Source organism: Chrysemys picta, chromosome 6, assembly GCF_011386835.1.
Source record: "Chrysemys picta bellii isolate R12L10 chromosome 6, ASM1138683v2, whole genome shotgun sequence".
Classification (NCBI taxonomy): Eukaryota; Metazoa; Chordata; order Testudines; family Emydidae; genus Chrysemys; species Chrysemys picta.
The window spans coordinates 130,242,169-130,256,363 of NC_088796.1; the positions used below are offsets into that span (position 1 = coordinate 130,242,169).

General features: G+C 43.2%; 1 protein-coding gene across 6 annotated transcripts in view; it reads left to right on the forward strand.

Annotated features, from left to right (window-relative positions):
* The window catches only part of FSD1L (fibronectin type III and SPRY domain containing 1 like), a 60,706-nt gene that overhangs the window by 27,534 nt on the left and 18,977 nt on the right, over positions 1–14,195 (forward strand). For 4 of the 6 annotated variants that reach the window (XM_005283464.4, XM_005283465.5, XM_042861054.2 and 1 more), the window contains 4 exons: positions 4,151–4,360; positions 4,819–4,917; positions 8,599–8,728; positions 10,191–10,223. In XM_005283464.4, coding sequence (XP_005283521.2) covers positions 4,151–4,360; positions 4,819–4,917; positions 8,599–8,728; positions 10,191–10,223 — 472 coding nt within the window. The remainder of the gene's footprint in view (positions 1–4,150; positions 4,361–4,818; positions 4,918–8,598; positions 8,729–10,190; positions 10,224–14,195) is intronic. The other 2 variants (XM_042861052.2, XM_005283466.4) reach the window with 1 other exon arrangement.

Sequence of the window (14,195 nt, forward strand, 5' to 3'; positions counted from 1 at the left end):
ATTTCCTGGATTAGATGTTAGATTCTCAAAGGCAACAGTCCACTAAACTTTAAATTGCTGATATTTACAGCCTGAGCTCCAACTTAAGGAAGACTTTCCTTTGGTGCGGGAATTAATAACCTCAACACTGTTTCCAGAGCTATTAAGCCTCCTGCTGGCAGTCATGGTCACTTTCACTGTATGATGTGGAGGCAATCTTGGTCCTGTGCGTAGTGTTTTGTCTCAAATCACTATCATGATGCTTAATTGGCAACTCGTGATGAGCTGTGCTGAAATTACCATTCAGTCCTTAGACTCTGGATGAAAATGGCAACTCGGTTATCCTCTTACCCTTTCTAGATAAGGGAGGAAGCTTGAAATGATGCTTGTATACTGTACTTGTTATGTGGGGCGACAAATGGAGGACTTGAGTGACCAGTGCTGTCAAAACATTTGTAGGTACTAAAGCGAAAAAAAATTACATTCCTTAAACTAGAAAAATTTTCAGTTAACCTTTGTTATGCAGCCAGTTTCAACACAATTTTGGTTAGCTACATACTGCTCGTGCAAGATAATCCAGCACTTGGCATTTAAATATGGAAAGATCAACTGTAAGGATATCACTGTTTGGTTTTTTTCTTTCTAGTGGATAACTTGTATATCTAGTGGATCGCTTGTAACTATTTGGTACAGAGCTCTGTCACTACTTATAGCAGCACCGATTCTTGCAGGCAAAACTTAAACTGGGTGTTGATTCAGACAGTTTGAAATCCCAAACTTGGTGAGGCGGTGATATCTAGGCATTTATATAATGCTCATCACAACGGTATTGGTACCTTACAACTTCTAAAACACATGAACTTCTAAACACACGAAAGAATCTCGTCTTTCTATCTGGCATATAATAAAATGCCAAAAATAATGGGTAGCGGTAGGTGCTTCAAAAATTGCTGGCATGGCCTCTGTATGATAGATGTCTTAGTATTTCTCTCAAACTCTTAACCTGTTGATGGCTGACTTCTATAATCTTCTCTCCAAATACTACTATATTTCTCTTTAAACCAGTTAGAATTGTTTGTGATTCTCTAAAACTTTTAGCCTACCACTTTCATAAACCTTTGTTCTCAATCCCTATACAACTTGGCAATTCCCAAACATTTTGTAAACCACGTGCCCTGCTGGAACATCAAGTTTTATGACTACAACTTGTCCTGTGTTCTATTCAAATAACCCTTGTGAGAAGTGAAAAGCATTTACACTTAAGTTGTGCTATTTAAAAATGTTCAGTAACTCTTCAACATAGCATGCTTGGGAGGCTGGCTGTGTGGGATAGGTACATAGACTGAAGACTTTCTGCTTCTGCTGGGAAGGCTAATAAACAAAGTGGAGGGCACCATATCTCCTCTTGGCAAGCTATAAATGTGCAACTCTCTGGCTTTAATGCTACATGCATTTCATGCTGTGAGTATTTTGTGCACTCACAAACCTTCTTTGTTTTGTAACTTCAAGTGGAATATCTTCCCTTTTCTTTCCCCCCCTCATGCTCTGACTAGGGTCCATTTGCATAAAGAGAAACTGTACAATAAAAGCAAGACTAAGCTTTTCAAAGATTTCTGAGAGATGTCTGGTCTTCAATGCAAATTGAAATTTTAGGTAATTTTTATTACTCCCACATGTTTCATGCACTTTGACACACCTGCTGGGATCATTGAATTATAACTTGCACTCTTCTACTGAAGTGTGCATCGCTGTTTAAGCATGCTGCAATTTAAGCTGTACTACTATATCAGTAAAAACAATTGTTTGCTTCAGTGATGAAGAGATTTAATAAATTCCCCAATAAATAGTCTTTTGTCTCTCTTCAGTGGTGGTGTCTGTCCCTATGACTGACCTTCATTTGGGATATATGGAACAAGCACACTGAACCAGAGCCCTGCATAGTGATTAAATAACCAAGTGTTCAGCTCTAAAAAGTGACAGAAAATGGCACCACCTTACTTGGTAAATGTGCTACTGTTGTGTATTCAGATGGGGAAAACTTCCTGTTAGAAATCAAAACCAACCTGATGGTACTGAATGTTTGTCACTATGAAGTATTTACATGAATATAATTTACATGCCTTTTGATATTAAAAACATTAGGCTTCTAAGTTCAGCATCTTCAAAAGCTGAAAGAATTAATATAAAAGTTTCAATTGGCTACATCTGTGAAAACTCCGTGAAAAGCAGCAGTGTTACAGATGTAACTTAAGTCTCAATTTGAAGACCATAGTTCTTCAATATTTAATTACGGGTCTAAGTTCGACTGCAGAATGTCTATTGGTGATGCATGACATGGAAAGAACCAGCTTGAATCCGAACTCGGACTATTTACAGGACTGATCGTTGGTGATCCCCCCCCCCCCATCCCCCTACTGTAAATGGAATGTACTTCCACAGAAATAGGTCTAAATATGAAACTCCATTAATGCATTTTTATGTGACTTGTCAGAGGAATAGCTTGCTGCAAAGTGGCAGGCCTCAGGGAAATAAAATACCTAATGGGTTGTGAGCAAGCATACTTCAAAACTATTTTCAGGACCCTTTTGAAAACTGCAGAAGTTGTTTGTTAGGTAGAGAGTGTTTGTTTTTTTTCTTTATAGGCAAAAACAGATTCTTGAACAAGAAACGCATGGATACTTTTCCTTTCCTGTCAATGTAAATTTGACTCCTGAAGTTCTTGGTTGCAGCTTACTGATGAAATAAAGTTTTGGTCATGAACTCAGCTGTAATTGGCTACTTACTTTTTTGCTTGCTTTGTGCATTGTTTTACATTCAGAAAGAAACATCTGAAATTCCATTTGATTAAAATGGACCACTGGTAAGGTGGTTTGTTTTTTGTTTTAAGGTTTTAAATCCTACTTTGTCTGCTATCCATTAGTATATTACTCTGTCATGCACCCAACTTCTGATGCTGCCTCTTTCCTGCTCCACGCATGATGTGTGCCTCGGATGTTAATATTTGGGGATTAGATGGGAAAGAGAAATATAGTGAAATTGGTTCAAGTTGTAGAATGTGCCCTGATGCGTTTCTTGGGTAGCTGGTGTCATGAGATGCTGAGGTTCTGCAATATGACCCGGTATCACACTGGGAGTAAGAAGTGAGTTTTGTTTCTAGTGTAAGGTTAATCCAAAACTTAATGCAGTAGGGCTTAGTAAAGGAAGTTGAATTTTTTTAATATGGTACTTGAAGTACCTGAGATCATCTTATGTCAACTGATTTCAGAGAGATTAGAGGATTTGGAGGATAACAAAATAAAAACACAGTAATTTGAGTAAACCTAAATTATAATTATTGGAAACATACTTTCCTCAGTGTCCTGGCGGTGAGAAGCTAGTTTGCTCTTTAGCTCTTATCCTTTTGCTTGGATTTTGCTAGAAAATACACTACAGAAGAAAAACCATAAAAATACAAGTTCTATATCTATATATATACACACACACACACACACACACACACACACACACACACACACTTTACTCATTAGTAAATGCTTTGTGTTCAGGTCACTGTAGTATCTGTATGTACCTTGTTTTCTCTGGAAACGTTACGTTGTAAATCTGTGTAGTGGTGCTTGTATCCAAATATTATAAACCAACCTTTTTCTAAAGTGATGGAAGCAGGCTCTTGCTGCATGATCCTATATCAGGGCTCTAGCTCTGAGTGCTCTGTAAAAAGATCTGTCTGAAAGAGCCTTAAGACAATTTAACCTCCTTAAAATGTTCTTCCTGCTTGCTTATTCCAACCATGGAACCACAATTGCCAGTCCCCACCAGCTCTGTTCACTTGTTACTGTTTATACAAGGAGGTCAGCCTGACCTGTACTGTCAGAAAAACAAAGACAAGAACGGTAGAAGTTAATCCTAGAGCTAATGTGTATTTGTTAGCAAAATGCTAATTTGGTGTTTAATATAGTCACTTAACAGAGTATTAAATAGAATATCAGTCTATTGCTCTTTAAGTTCCAATTTGTAGATAATTGAGTAAAATCCCTGAAAGGAATGTGTGCTACTGAACCAAAGGCAATTTCTGATTCTCTTTGTAGATCCAAAGGAACAGACTGCAACACTGGGGTGGCAAACCCTTTTTTCATCAGTACTCTAATGTTCTTTTGTTTTGTTTGTTTTGCAGTCCCCAAAGCTCCAGAGATAGACCCAGTAGAGTGTCTGGTAGCTGACAACGCTGTAACGATAGTATGGAGAATGCCCGAAGAAGACAACAAAATTGATCATTTTGTATTGGAATATAGGAAAACTAATTTTGATGGGCTTCCTCGAGTAAAAGATGAAACCTGCTGGGAGCTGATAGACTATATTAAGGGCACTGAATATACATTATCTGGTAAAGATTGCTCGTTTACCCTCTTAAAAAGTCTTCTGCTCTTGAGGTGACTCTGAACAAACACTGGGGGTTTTTTTTGTTTGTAACAGAATCCTATTAGAGACAAGGTGGGTGAGATCACTTCTTTTGGGGAAAGACGAGCTTTTGAGCTTACACCATGTCTGGGACCAACATGGCTACAACAACACTGCAAAAATGGAATGCTCAACTATACACAACACTTGCCGTTGACGGGGCATCCTTATTCCAAACACAAATGTTACTCAGTAAATGAATGTAGCCTCCAGATAACTGGTCAGTTACAGGGCCTTCCTATAGAGACCTGGGTCACCTTGTTAGCTACTAGTCCTCCTCATTCTATGCTAAATAAACTTTCCTCTTACTTTCTTAATCTAGAATATATGGAACTAATCACTATCATTATGACAAACGTTAAGTGCTTCAAATTTTTTTTTCAGGACTGAAATTTGATTCAAAATACATGAACTTTCGAGTAAGAGCTTGCAACAAGGCTGTGGCAGGGGAATACTCTGATCCAGTGACTTTGGAGACTAAAGGTAAAATGACATGGTAGCCTTGCATGAATGTGTGGAAAACAATATTGTAAACACTGAGGAGAATTTAGCACTCTCTAGCCAGTCAGTCTAATGGCAACAGAGAAAGAGGCAATGAAAACTTGGGTCTGAGGTTTGTGGGATGAAATTCAAATGTCATCTGTTAGTGAGCCTACATGGAAAAGGACTGTTAGGCTGCCTTGTCCTATTACTCTATTGTACATAAACATTTAGCGCTATTAGAAGTTGAAAAATCTCTGTAGGTACGTAACCGTTCCTGGCTCCAATATCTGAGAATGTCTACTGAAACTGCTGGTCAGGTTTCTGAAGTGTTGGTGGTGGTTGCAGTTAATTTAACTTTTCTGAGGAAAGATTTTGCTATTACCTGGAGCTGCTTGATGTGAGGGCAGAGCTTGACGGACTGCTCCTGAGCACTTTGGCACTATATACCTGTTCACAGAACTTGAATGTAGGTGACAGCCTATTGGTTAACGTTTGAGGATTGCTGTGGGAGGGGAGGGCACAGATATCTGAGGAGTCAGTCTTTTGGATCCGTATAGTGAACAACTTGAACTGCAGAAATACTCCGAGAAAATAAAGGAATACCCATATAGCCTGTAGCACTTCCCAAGAATTTCAATTTTTGGATTACCAAGTGAAGCTGTCTTGGGTAAGTACATGACCACTGAAAGGTAGCGTAGAAAGCAGGTATACTTATTATGCTTTAAATCCCAGCATTGCACATAGTCACTCAATACTGGATACTAATCTGTAGACTATACATTTTTAGATGGCAAATAAGTTAGAGTATATACACAATATTTTCCTTATTAAGTTGTGGTCAGTGACTGTTTTTGTAAGTGACACTTTTTTTTTTTTTAAGTCCGTAGATTGCTGTGTGGATTCAGAGTTGTAACTGGGGGGGAGGGTGGTCTCATTGAGACACAACATAAAACCCCACACTTTATTTTGAAAAGTGAATAAACATCAATCACAGTTGAAAGTGTACTTTATATATAGTATATCCCATCAAAAAACCAAATACCGAAATTTGAGATTTTGTTTCTGCCTTTTAAGGGCCATATTCTGAACATACTCTAGATCAACAGGATGAGTAACTTACTGCTCTTCAGAGCACCAAGTGATGCTTATGGAGTTGGGGGATATGGTTGGTGGCGGTCTGTCCGAGCAGAATGTCTCAACACAACTTCAGAACATCACTACTAGTTTTGGGTTGTCGACAGCAATGAACAAGACCGTGCGCTATATTAGTGGGAGGGCAGCTTTTCTGGACCAGAGCCACCATGGCCAACACTCTTACAAAAAGGGCAATTAGATATCTAATGTCAATGCAGAATAGACAAGGTTCCAGTCTACTTAAATCTAGCTCTTTCTGGAAACTTCAAGGAATTTATTGCTAGATCTACAATGTTTTGTAGAGAAGAAGAGTTTCAAAGTACCTTTTCAGGAACTTTCATAAATGTAATTAAGGTGCCTGGTTTTTATACTGAGGAGTTCTAAAAACAATGACTAAGTAGATGTTGTTTGTTCTGTTAGACTTACTACTTATTGAAAACCAAAAAGATCAAACTGATGGGTGTTCTAGTTTGACATTTTGGCTGGCTTACCAACCTTTCACTTTGCTGTTTGTCACACTTAAGCATTAAATTGAGGTCCGACAATAAAAACAAACAATGCCTTTAAATATGGTCTGCATTCAAAAAGAAACCAGCTGTATCAGCTTGTGCTTCCTAAACCTGTTTTGGAACCTGCACCAAATCCCAGAGGTCACTGCTGGATCTTGAGCCTGTGCTCTTATAGCAACACCTCACTTATTGCCTTTGATAATCTCTATAAAGGCTGTTTCACTACTACTATGTAAACTTCAAGAGAAACATCTGAAAATGGCTTCCGCTTTGTTTTAGGACTTAATCAGATACGATAGTCATAATCTTTACAAGAATTTGCTGCCACACAGTGGATATTCTGGAGGGCGGGGGGCTAATAAATTTAGAAAAATTGGCTAATTCCATTTTGCTTCTGGTAAGTGCTGCTTCATGATGGACAGCTGCATTTGAAATGTATTGTACTGTCTTTAAATTGACCACTACTGCAATCTCCACTCTCAAAGCAATTATTTTTAAAAAAAATAGGCATATTGAAATGCAAAATTGAAGTCTCTAATGTGTTCTAATTAAGTAATACCTATTAATATGGCAATCACTATTAGGCAGGCTCCTTGCTTCAGAAGCATAACTCCCAAGAGGCTCGATTATTTTGCTTAGTCAGCAATAACCAAGATGGAACTTGCTTAAATAACAAATTCCAGTGAGATGTTGGATTCAAAGTACTGGCATAATTTTTTATCTTGGTTTTATATTGGGTATTGTGGGCTTCTGATCTCAATCTGCATATTACAGTGGTTCAAGCTTGTGAATTGTGGACCTCTTGATCTTAAACACTTCTCCCTGCAGTAAATATAGTAATAGCAGAACAGTATTCAGAGGAGAGTTGAAAATCCACTCTCTAAAATGATGGCTGCAGCTGGTTGGCATGTCTACTCTACTTTACTCTGTGCTGTCTGTTTTTCTCTCTCCTTGGGTGAAGGATTTGACAGTAATTGCTACTCAATCTTCATTAGTTGCTTGCATCCTAATGCCTGCTTTAATCTCTGCAGGTCATTTTGCGGTTCGACTGTCCCTGTGTATTTGCTGTTCCTTCAGCTTTATTGTAATCAACAGGTTATGACAGTTAAATCTTCATCACAGAAATAGCTTGCTGAAGACAGTGATATGGAGAGCAGAAGATGGGCTTAGTTTTTTGTCACTATCTCTCAAACTATAAATCTTGGTGTAGGTTGCAACTAGTAGGAAGTGTCTCTGATTTAATACTCAAATTTTAATTGCTGAGACTCTGATTTGAAGGTGTTGTGTGTGGTATGGTCCAGAGACTACAGTTGGACTGGCTGTATTTCACTTTTTTATAGTAAAAAAAAGTCAGACCAACTATGTTACATTTTAGTCATGGGTATTTTTAGTAAAAGTCATGGACAGTAAACAAAAAATTTATGGCATGTGACCTGTACATGAATTTTATTATATACCCATGAGTAAAATTTGGGGGTTTGGGGGGCAGGGTTTGCCACAGGGGAGAGGGGGGTGGGATGGTGCAGCTGAGGCAGGCTCCTTACCCAGCTCCTGGGAAGCAGTGACCCTAGCTCCATGTGCTGTCTCCTTTCCACCCCAAGCCTCAGTTCTGCAGCTCCCGTTGGCTGGGAACCTCAGCCAATGGGAGCTGCAGAGGCAGCATGTGGACCTATGAGCTGAGGGAGGGGAGTTCCTGTTGCCCTTCTGGGGAGCTCCCCCCCAGGTAAACACCACTCTGCATCCCAGCCCTGAGGCCCATGCGCGCACCCCCACCCCCAACTCCAAGACTGCCCCAGCAACAGCCAATGCAACAGGCCCAAGGGCTACCCAAACTGCACAAGCAGCTCCCGGACCAGCCGCACCAGGCTGCTGCAGAAGTCAGAGGTCACGGAATCTGACTTCTATGACCTCCGTGACAAACACGAGTCTTGACTTTATAGTGCATTGTTGTCTTCTACTCCTAAGTTTTTTTTCTTAAATAAACAGCATGGGGAGATAATCCATGTCTTTTTACTCTTGGAAATCTTGTCTTGATCAGCACTTGTCTTCAATTTGGACAATACATCATCTCATCTGAACTTGAAAGTTGAAGATTCTTATGTTGAGTGGGATCCTACTGGAGGCAAAGGCCAAGAAAACAAAATAAAAGGAAAAGAGAATAAAGGCAGGTAAGAACTTTAACTCTAAGATCTGTAACCTGAAGTCTTAATTTGAATAAGGCTAATATGTTTAGAGTGGCAAACTATTTTATGGCACTGTTTGTGCTTAAGATACTTGTTTTGAATTGGCATACCATGAGATGCTGATTCCCTGGACCATAGGGTTGAATTAAAGATCCTTAAATAGGGAGTTGTCAGGCATACCTGACTCATTGGACTATGGACACTGCCCAGGAAGTGAAGGGAGGAAAGTCAGTGGTATTGGTAGCTGGCACACTCCTGCCTCTGTGGGAGTTTACACCAACCAGATGAGTAAGGAGAGATGCAACTGTGGACACCAAAGGAAATTTCATCTAGACATTTCTATATGGAAGAAATGTTACTGTGGTATAGGATGGGGAAGGCCCAAGGGAGGGATAAGGCATGTAGTCCTACTGAGAGGAGACACTCAAGTAAGCCACTTTAAATACTTGAAGAGAAGCCAAATCAAGAGTTAGAATTTCTTGAATCTAAAACTTTAACACCTAAAAATCTTCCTTTGTGAATTCAGAGTTATGTAATGTGGCCCAAGTCAAATAGAGTAAGCCATCTCCAGTTAATTCAGTATTGGACAGTAATTGTCATAGCTTCAGGTCTGACACACTTAGATACGGTAGAACCACCAGTTCGAAGAATGAAAGACTGAGTCAGTCTTGCTAATACTGTATTGTAGATGGATGGAGTTTGATAAAACAAAAGAAAAAACAACATAGAGAACCAATCCATGGCCCTTTTTTGAAAGAGTAGAGGGTGTATTGGCATACCCTGAAAAGCTGTACTTGATGCACATTTCCATCTCTCTAGTCCTGCTACATTCTTTGCATCAGTTGTCTGCCAGACTGCTGTTCTCAACCATGACTGTCAGCTATTTCAACTTCTAAACTTACTATTTTGCATCAGATATGGTATGGACAGTAAGGGATGAAATGGGTAACCAGCCACTCCATTAAAAAATGGAATGAACTTCACATAGGAGGCAGTTCAAGTTTGGGCTGCCTCAAGGAACCATAGTTGATGGATGAAGGAGAAAGGATACTGATATTTCTAAACTATTATCAGTGAGGATACCAAGATCTTTTGATAGCAAATTGAGTAAAATATTCTGTGGAAGTTAAAGGAGGGCTGTGCAATAAAGATTGTAGCCTTTGCTAAAGATTAAGCTTTACCAGAAGGCCAAATCTAGAGGGGAAAAAAGATAACTTAATTAAATATCATATAAAAGTTGCATTTAGTCAAGACTTATTTGTATAATTATGAACATCTAATGTGACACACATTGTTACCTAACATTAAAACAATAAATGCCTTCCTGGCTAGTGGTGGTTGCCAATGGTGTGAACAGTTTTGAAAGGCTGTTCAGATTTCTCTAAAGTTAATGTGTACAATTTTTAGTAGTGACATCTTTTAATCATTGCTTATTTCTGTCTGACAGTGGCCAGATTACCGTACTGAAGAACAATACAAGGTGATAACTTATGACTTTTCTAGTTCTAGGATCTAGCCTCTAGCTTTGCTGAAAATCTTCAGTTTTCCTTTTTAATCCTTGCTCTTTCTCTAGATAAAACATGAGCCCATCCAACAGCCTTCATCAGTAACCAAGACAGTACCTTTTTTTTTTTTTGTCTGCTTTTATTTAATGGTTTAGTAATCTAATCTTCATCCATGGGGAAGGTTGATGCAGTCCCCATTCTCAGGAGAACAGCCTGTTACCCTAAGAGTGGGATATGCCATAACTCCTTTGAATCAAATGGAGCTGTACATGCTCAAGTTTCAATACAGTCTAACATTGTTAATTTGTATTACCATTGTGACTAGAAGTGCCAGTCATGGACCAGGACCCCCTTGTGCTAAGCACCAAATAGATACCAAACAAAGTCCCTGCTCCAAACAGCTTACAATCTTTAGTAGTTCTTCGAGTGCTTGTTCATGTCAATTCCAGTCAGGTACGCGCGCGCTGCGTGCACGACAGCCGGAAGATTTTTTTTTTTTTTCTCCTCTAGCTCCGGCACTGTCGATGTGCGAGCTGGTCCCGAGGAAGGACTCTGCTAGACACCCTCAGCACAGTCACAGCTCCACCCACAGGTCCCACTCCCCAGTGCCCCTCAAAAGGAAAGGCCAACAGAGGGCACTCCCCAACCAGGTCTAAAGACCAGTTGGCCAGCAAGCCCCCATCGGGCACCCATTTGGTGGGGATTCCATCCCCTCCTGCCCTGGGACAAGTCCAGTTGAGTCCGGCTCACACCACTCATTGGCCCACCACCACAAGGACCTATAGCTCCCCTCCACGCCAGTGGCGTTCGAGGTGGCAGTGGACTTTTGGCACAGCGCCACCTTCACCTCCTAGGCGGGTGAGGCCGTCGGCACCAGTTACGGGTACCATACATTCTATGGGCAAACCAGCGATGATGTCGGCCATAAGACCACCGTCTCCGTTGCATCGTCCTGCGGCACTGGCGACCCATGTGGGGAGCCACTCCGATCCCACAGTTGGCACCGCTCTCCAGCATCAAGGGGCTCCGTGGTCCTCAGAGACCTCTGAGTTGGAAGCGGAGGCGTTGCGCTCTAGTAGGAGCAGAAGATCCTGCTCCTGCTGCGACGGACAGCCGTACCTGGCGCCATGGCTGAACCAGTGGCAGGCCCCTCAATGGCCCTTCTGGACACCCTGGGCCTATCGGCAGAGCCAGGGTTCCAGATTGACATTGGTGGCCTCAGCTTCTTTTGCGCAGCCGCGTAAGCCCTCCACGCTGGTCATCCCGGCAGGGACCCATCTGCCAACGTCCACTGTCTCTGCTTCAACATCAGTGACCGCAGCACTGATTGTGCCACTGGTGACGGGGGCGTGGGTTGCTGCACTGCCCTCAAAACCGATCACTGAGCTGACTGATGTTGGAGGCACCAGCCGCAGCACCAGTTCTCCTCACCCCCAGGGGGGCCAAAGGCAGGGAACAGGCCCCAGTACCGGCCACCATCTCCTCCTCCTCGTTGCCGGATGAGGTGGTGGCGGGTTCCTCAACCGCTCCAGCCTTAGAGGACAGAAGGTCTTTCAGCAGCTTCTGAGACAAGTGACCTTAATATCAAAATGGAGGTGGTGGTCTAGGAAGCGGACCCAATGGTCGACATCCTCTCCCCTTCCCAGCCATCCCCTATTGGGCTGGTGATGATCAAAATGATCAGTGATGCCATTAAGACTGTGGCAGACCCCATCCTTGTTACCACTGACCTTGAAAAGGTACAAGCGGAGGTACTTTGTTCCCTCTCAAAGGTATGAACATTTGTATACACAAACTCACCCTTCTCCCAGACTCCCTGGTAGTGGTCGCAGCTAACCAGCACAAGCACCAGGGCTTCCAGGGATCCTCTCTCAAGAACTGTGAGGCCAAAAAACAACCTCTTTGGAAGAAAAATATACTCTACGGGTGGTTGCAGTTTCGTATTGCTAACCATCAGGCGGTGGTTGGCAGATACAACTATACTACCTGTGGCGCAATGGAAAAGTTCAGAGCTCCTGCCTACAGACTCTCTCGTGCAGAGTTTTCCACACTTGTCGAGGAAGGCCAGCTGCTTTCCCATGTGTCCCTGCAGGTGGCCTTGGACACAGAGGATGCAGCCTCTTGCACCATGGCTTCAGGGGTGGCTATGAGAAGGAGTTCCTGGATGCAAGTCTCAGGCCTACCATATGAGATGCAGCAGACAATTCAGGATATCCCCTTCGAGGGTCAGTCTTCAGTTTTCAGAGAAGACTGTCTCTCATCTGCACAGCCTCAAGGACTCTCCGGCCACCTTGAAGTCCATGGGCCTCCACACCCCTGCCAACCAGTGGAGGTACTTCAGACCCTGGTTCCTCCCACCCCACCGAGGAATTATCAACCTCAGGGTAGGCCAGACAGGTGGTGCAGGAGGAATAGGAACTCAAGGAAGAGACCTCACCCCTCCTCTGGCCAGTCTAAACCCCTCGTCAGGCTCAAAACAGGCATCCCGCCTTACCTTTTCGTCCTGTCTATCCCCTTTCTACTATGTGTGGTACCATTACATTGGACCACTGGGTACTCCGCATGATAGAGAGGGGATAGTCGCTCCAATTCTCTACCCTTCCACCCCCTTCCCCATCCCTCTTCAAGGACCCTTCTCATGAGCAACTCCTTATTCAGGAGGTGCAATTGCTCCTCTTGCTTGGGGCAGTGGGATAGGTTCTTCTTGCCCTTCTGCTCCTGGGCTTCTATTCCCAGTATTTCCTAATACCGAAAGCCAGAGGCGGGCTCAGGGCCATCCTAGACATGCGAGAGCTCAACAAGTTCATCAAGAAACTCAAGTTCTGCATGATCTCCTTGGCTTCCGTTATCCCTTCCTTGGATCCAGGGGACTGGTATGCCGCTCTCAACTTGAAGTATGTGTACTTTCATATAGCAATCACACCGTCCCACAGAAATACCTCAGGTTTGTGGTGCACAACAACCACTTCCAGTTCAGTCCTCCTGTTTGGCCTGTCAGCAGCGCCTCGTATTTACCAAATGCATGGCGGGCATGGCCACATTTCTGCACAGGCGCCAGGTACAGGTGGTGGTCTTCGAATGATTGCTCATATCCAGTTAGGTGTGCGCGCGTGCACCGCATGCACGGATGTCGGAAACTTTTACCCAAGCAGCTACCCGTTGGGCTGGCTGGGGAGCCCCTGGAGTGGCGCCGATATGGCGATCCATATAAGCCCCTGCCAGCCCACCCCCCGCCCCCTTTCAGTTGGAACAATGGTCTCTTGGTTTCCCAAGTGCTCCACTAATCCCTATCTTATCTCAATCATTGTTAGTTAACTCTTAACACTATTAACAATTTTCTTATCTGTAGTGTAAGTAGTTAATTGCTGAGGGCAGTTTAGCGCTCTTCAACTGCCCTGCGGGGCCCTGGGGCATGCCATTCCAGGGCTTCAAGCGTTGCAAGTCTTGCAACAAGCCCATGCCTACGGGCGACCCCCACGACTCCTGCCTTAGGTGTCTGGGGGAGGGCCATCAGGCTGACAAGTGTAAGGTCTGTGGCTTGAACGCCTTACAGATAAGAAAGGAGAGGGAGATTTGCCTTCAACTCCGTATGGAGTCTGCGTTGCAGCCTTCCCAAGATGCGGGCCAGAGTGTCTCAGTGCGCAGTGTTCCCACAGCAGTGCCGATTCCGGCACCGCAGAAGATTCCCACGCCCACCTCGGGACCGACTATCTCCCAGGACCCAGAAACGCCCGCATCGGCACCATTCCCCAGTTGCAGGAAAAAAGCAAGATCTGGGAAGACCTCCCGTCCAAGTCGATGCAGTTGTTCAAGCTCCGATCGAATAACAGGGCAGCCCAACACAGGTTGCAGTTCAAGTGGAGGAGATTATCTTGCCCTCCACTCCATATACCTTCGAGGCCCCTAGTGGCCTCATCAAGATGACAGCCCCGGTACCCACGGCCCCG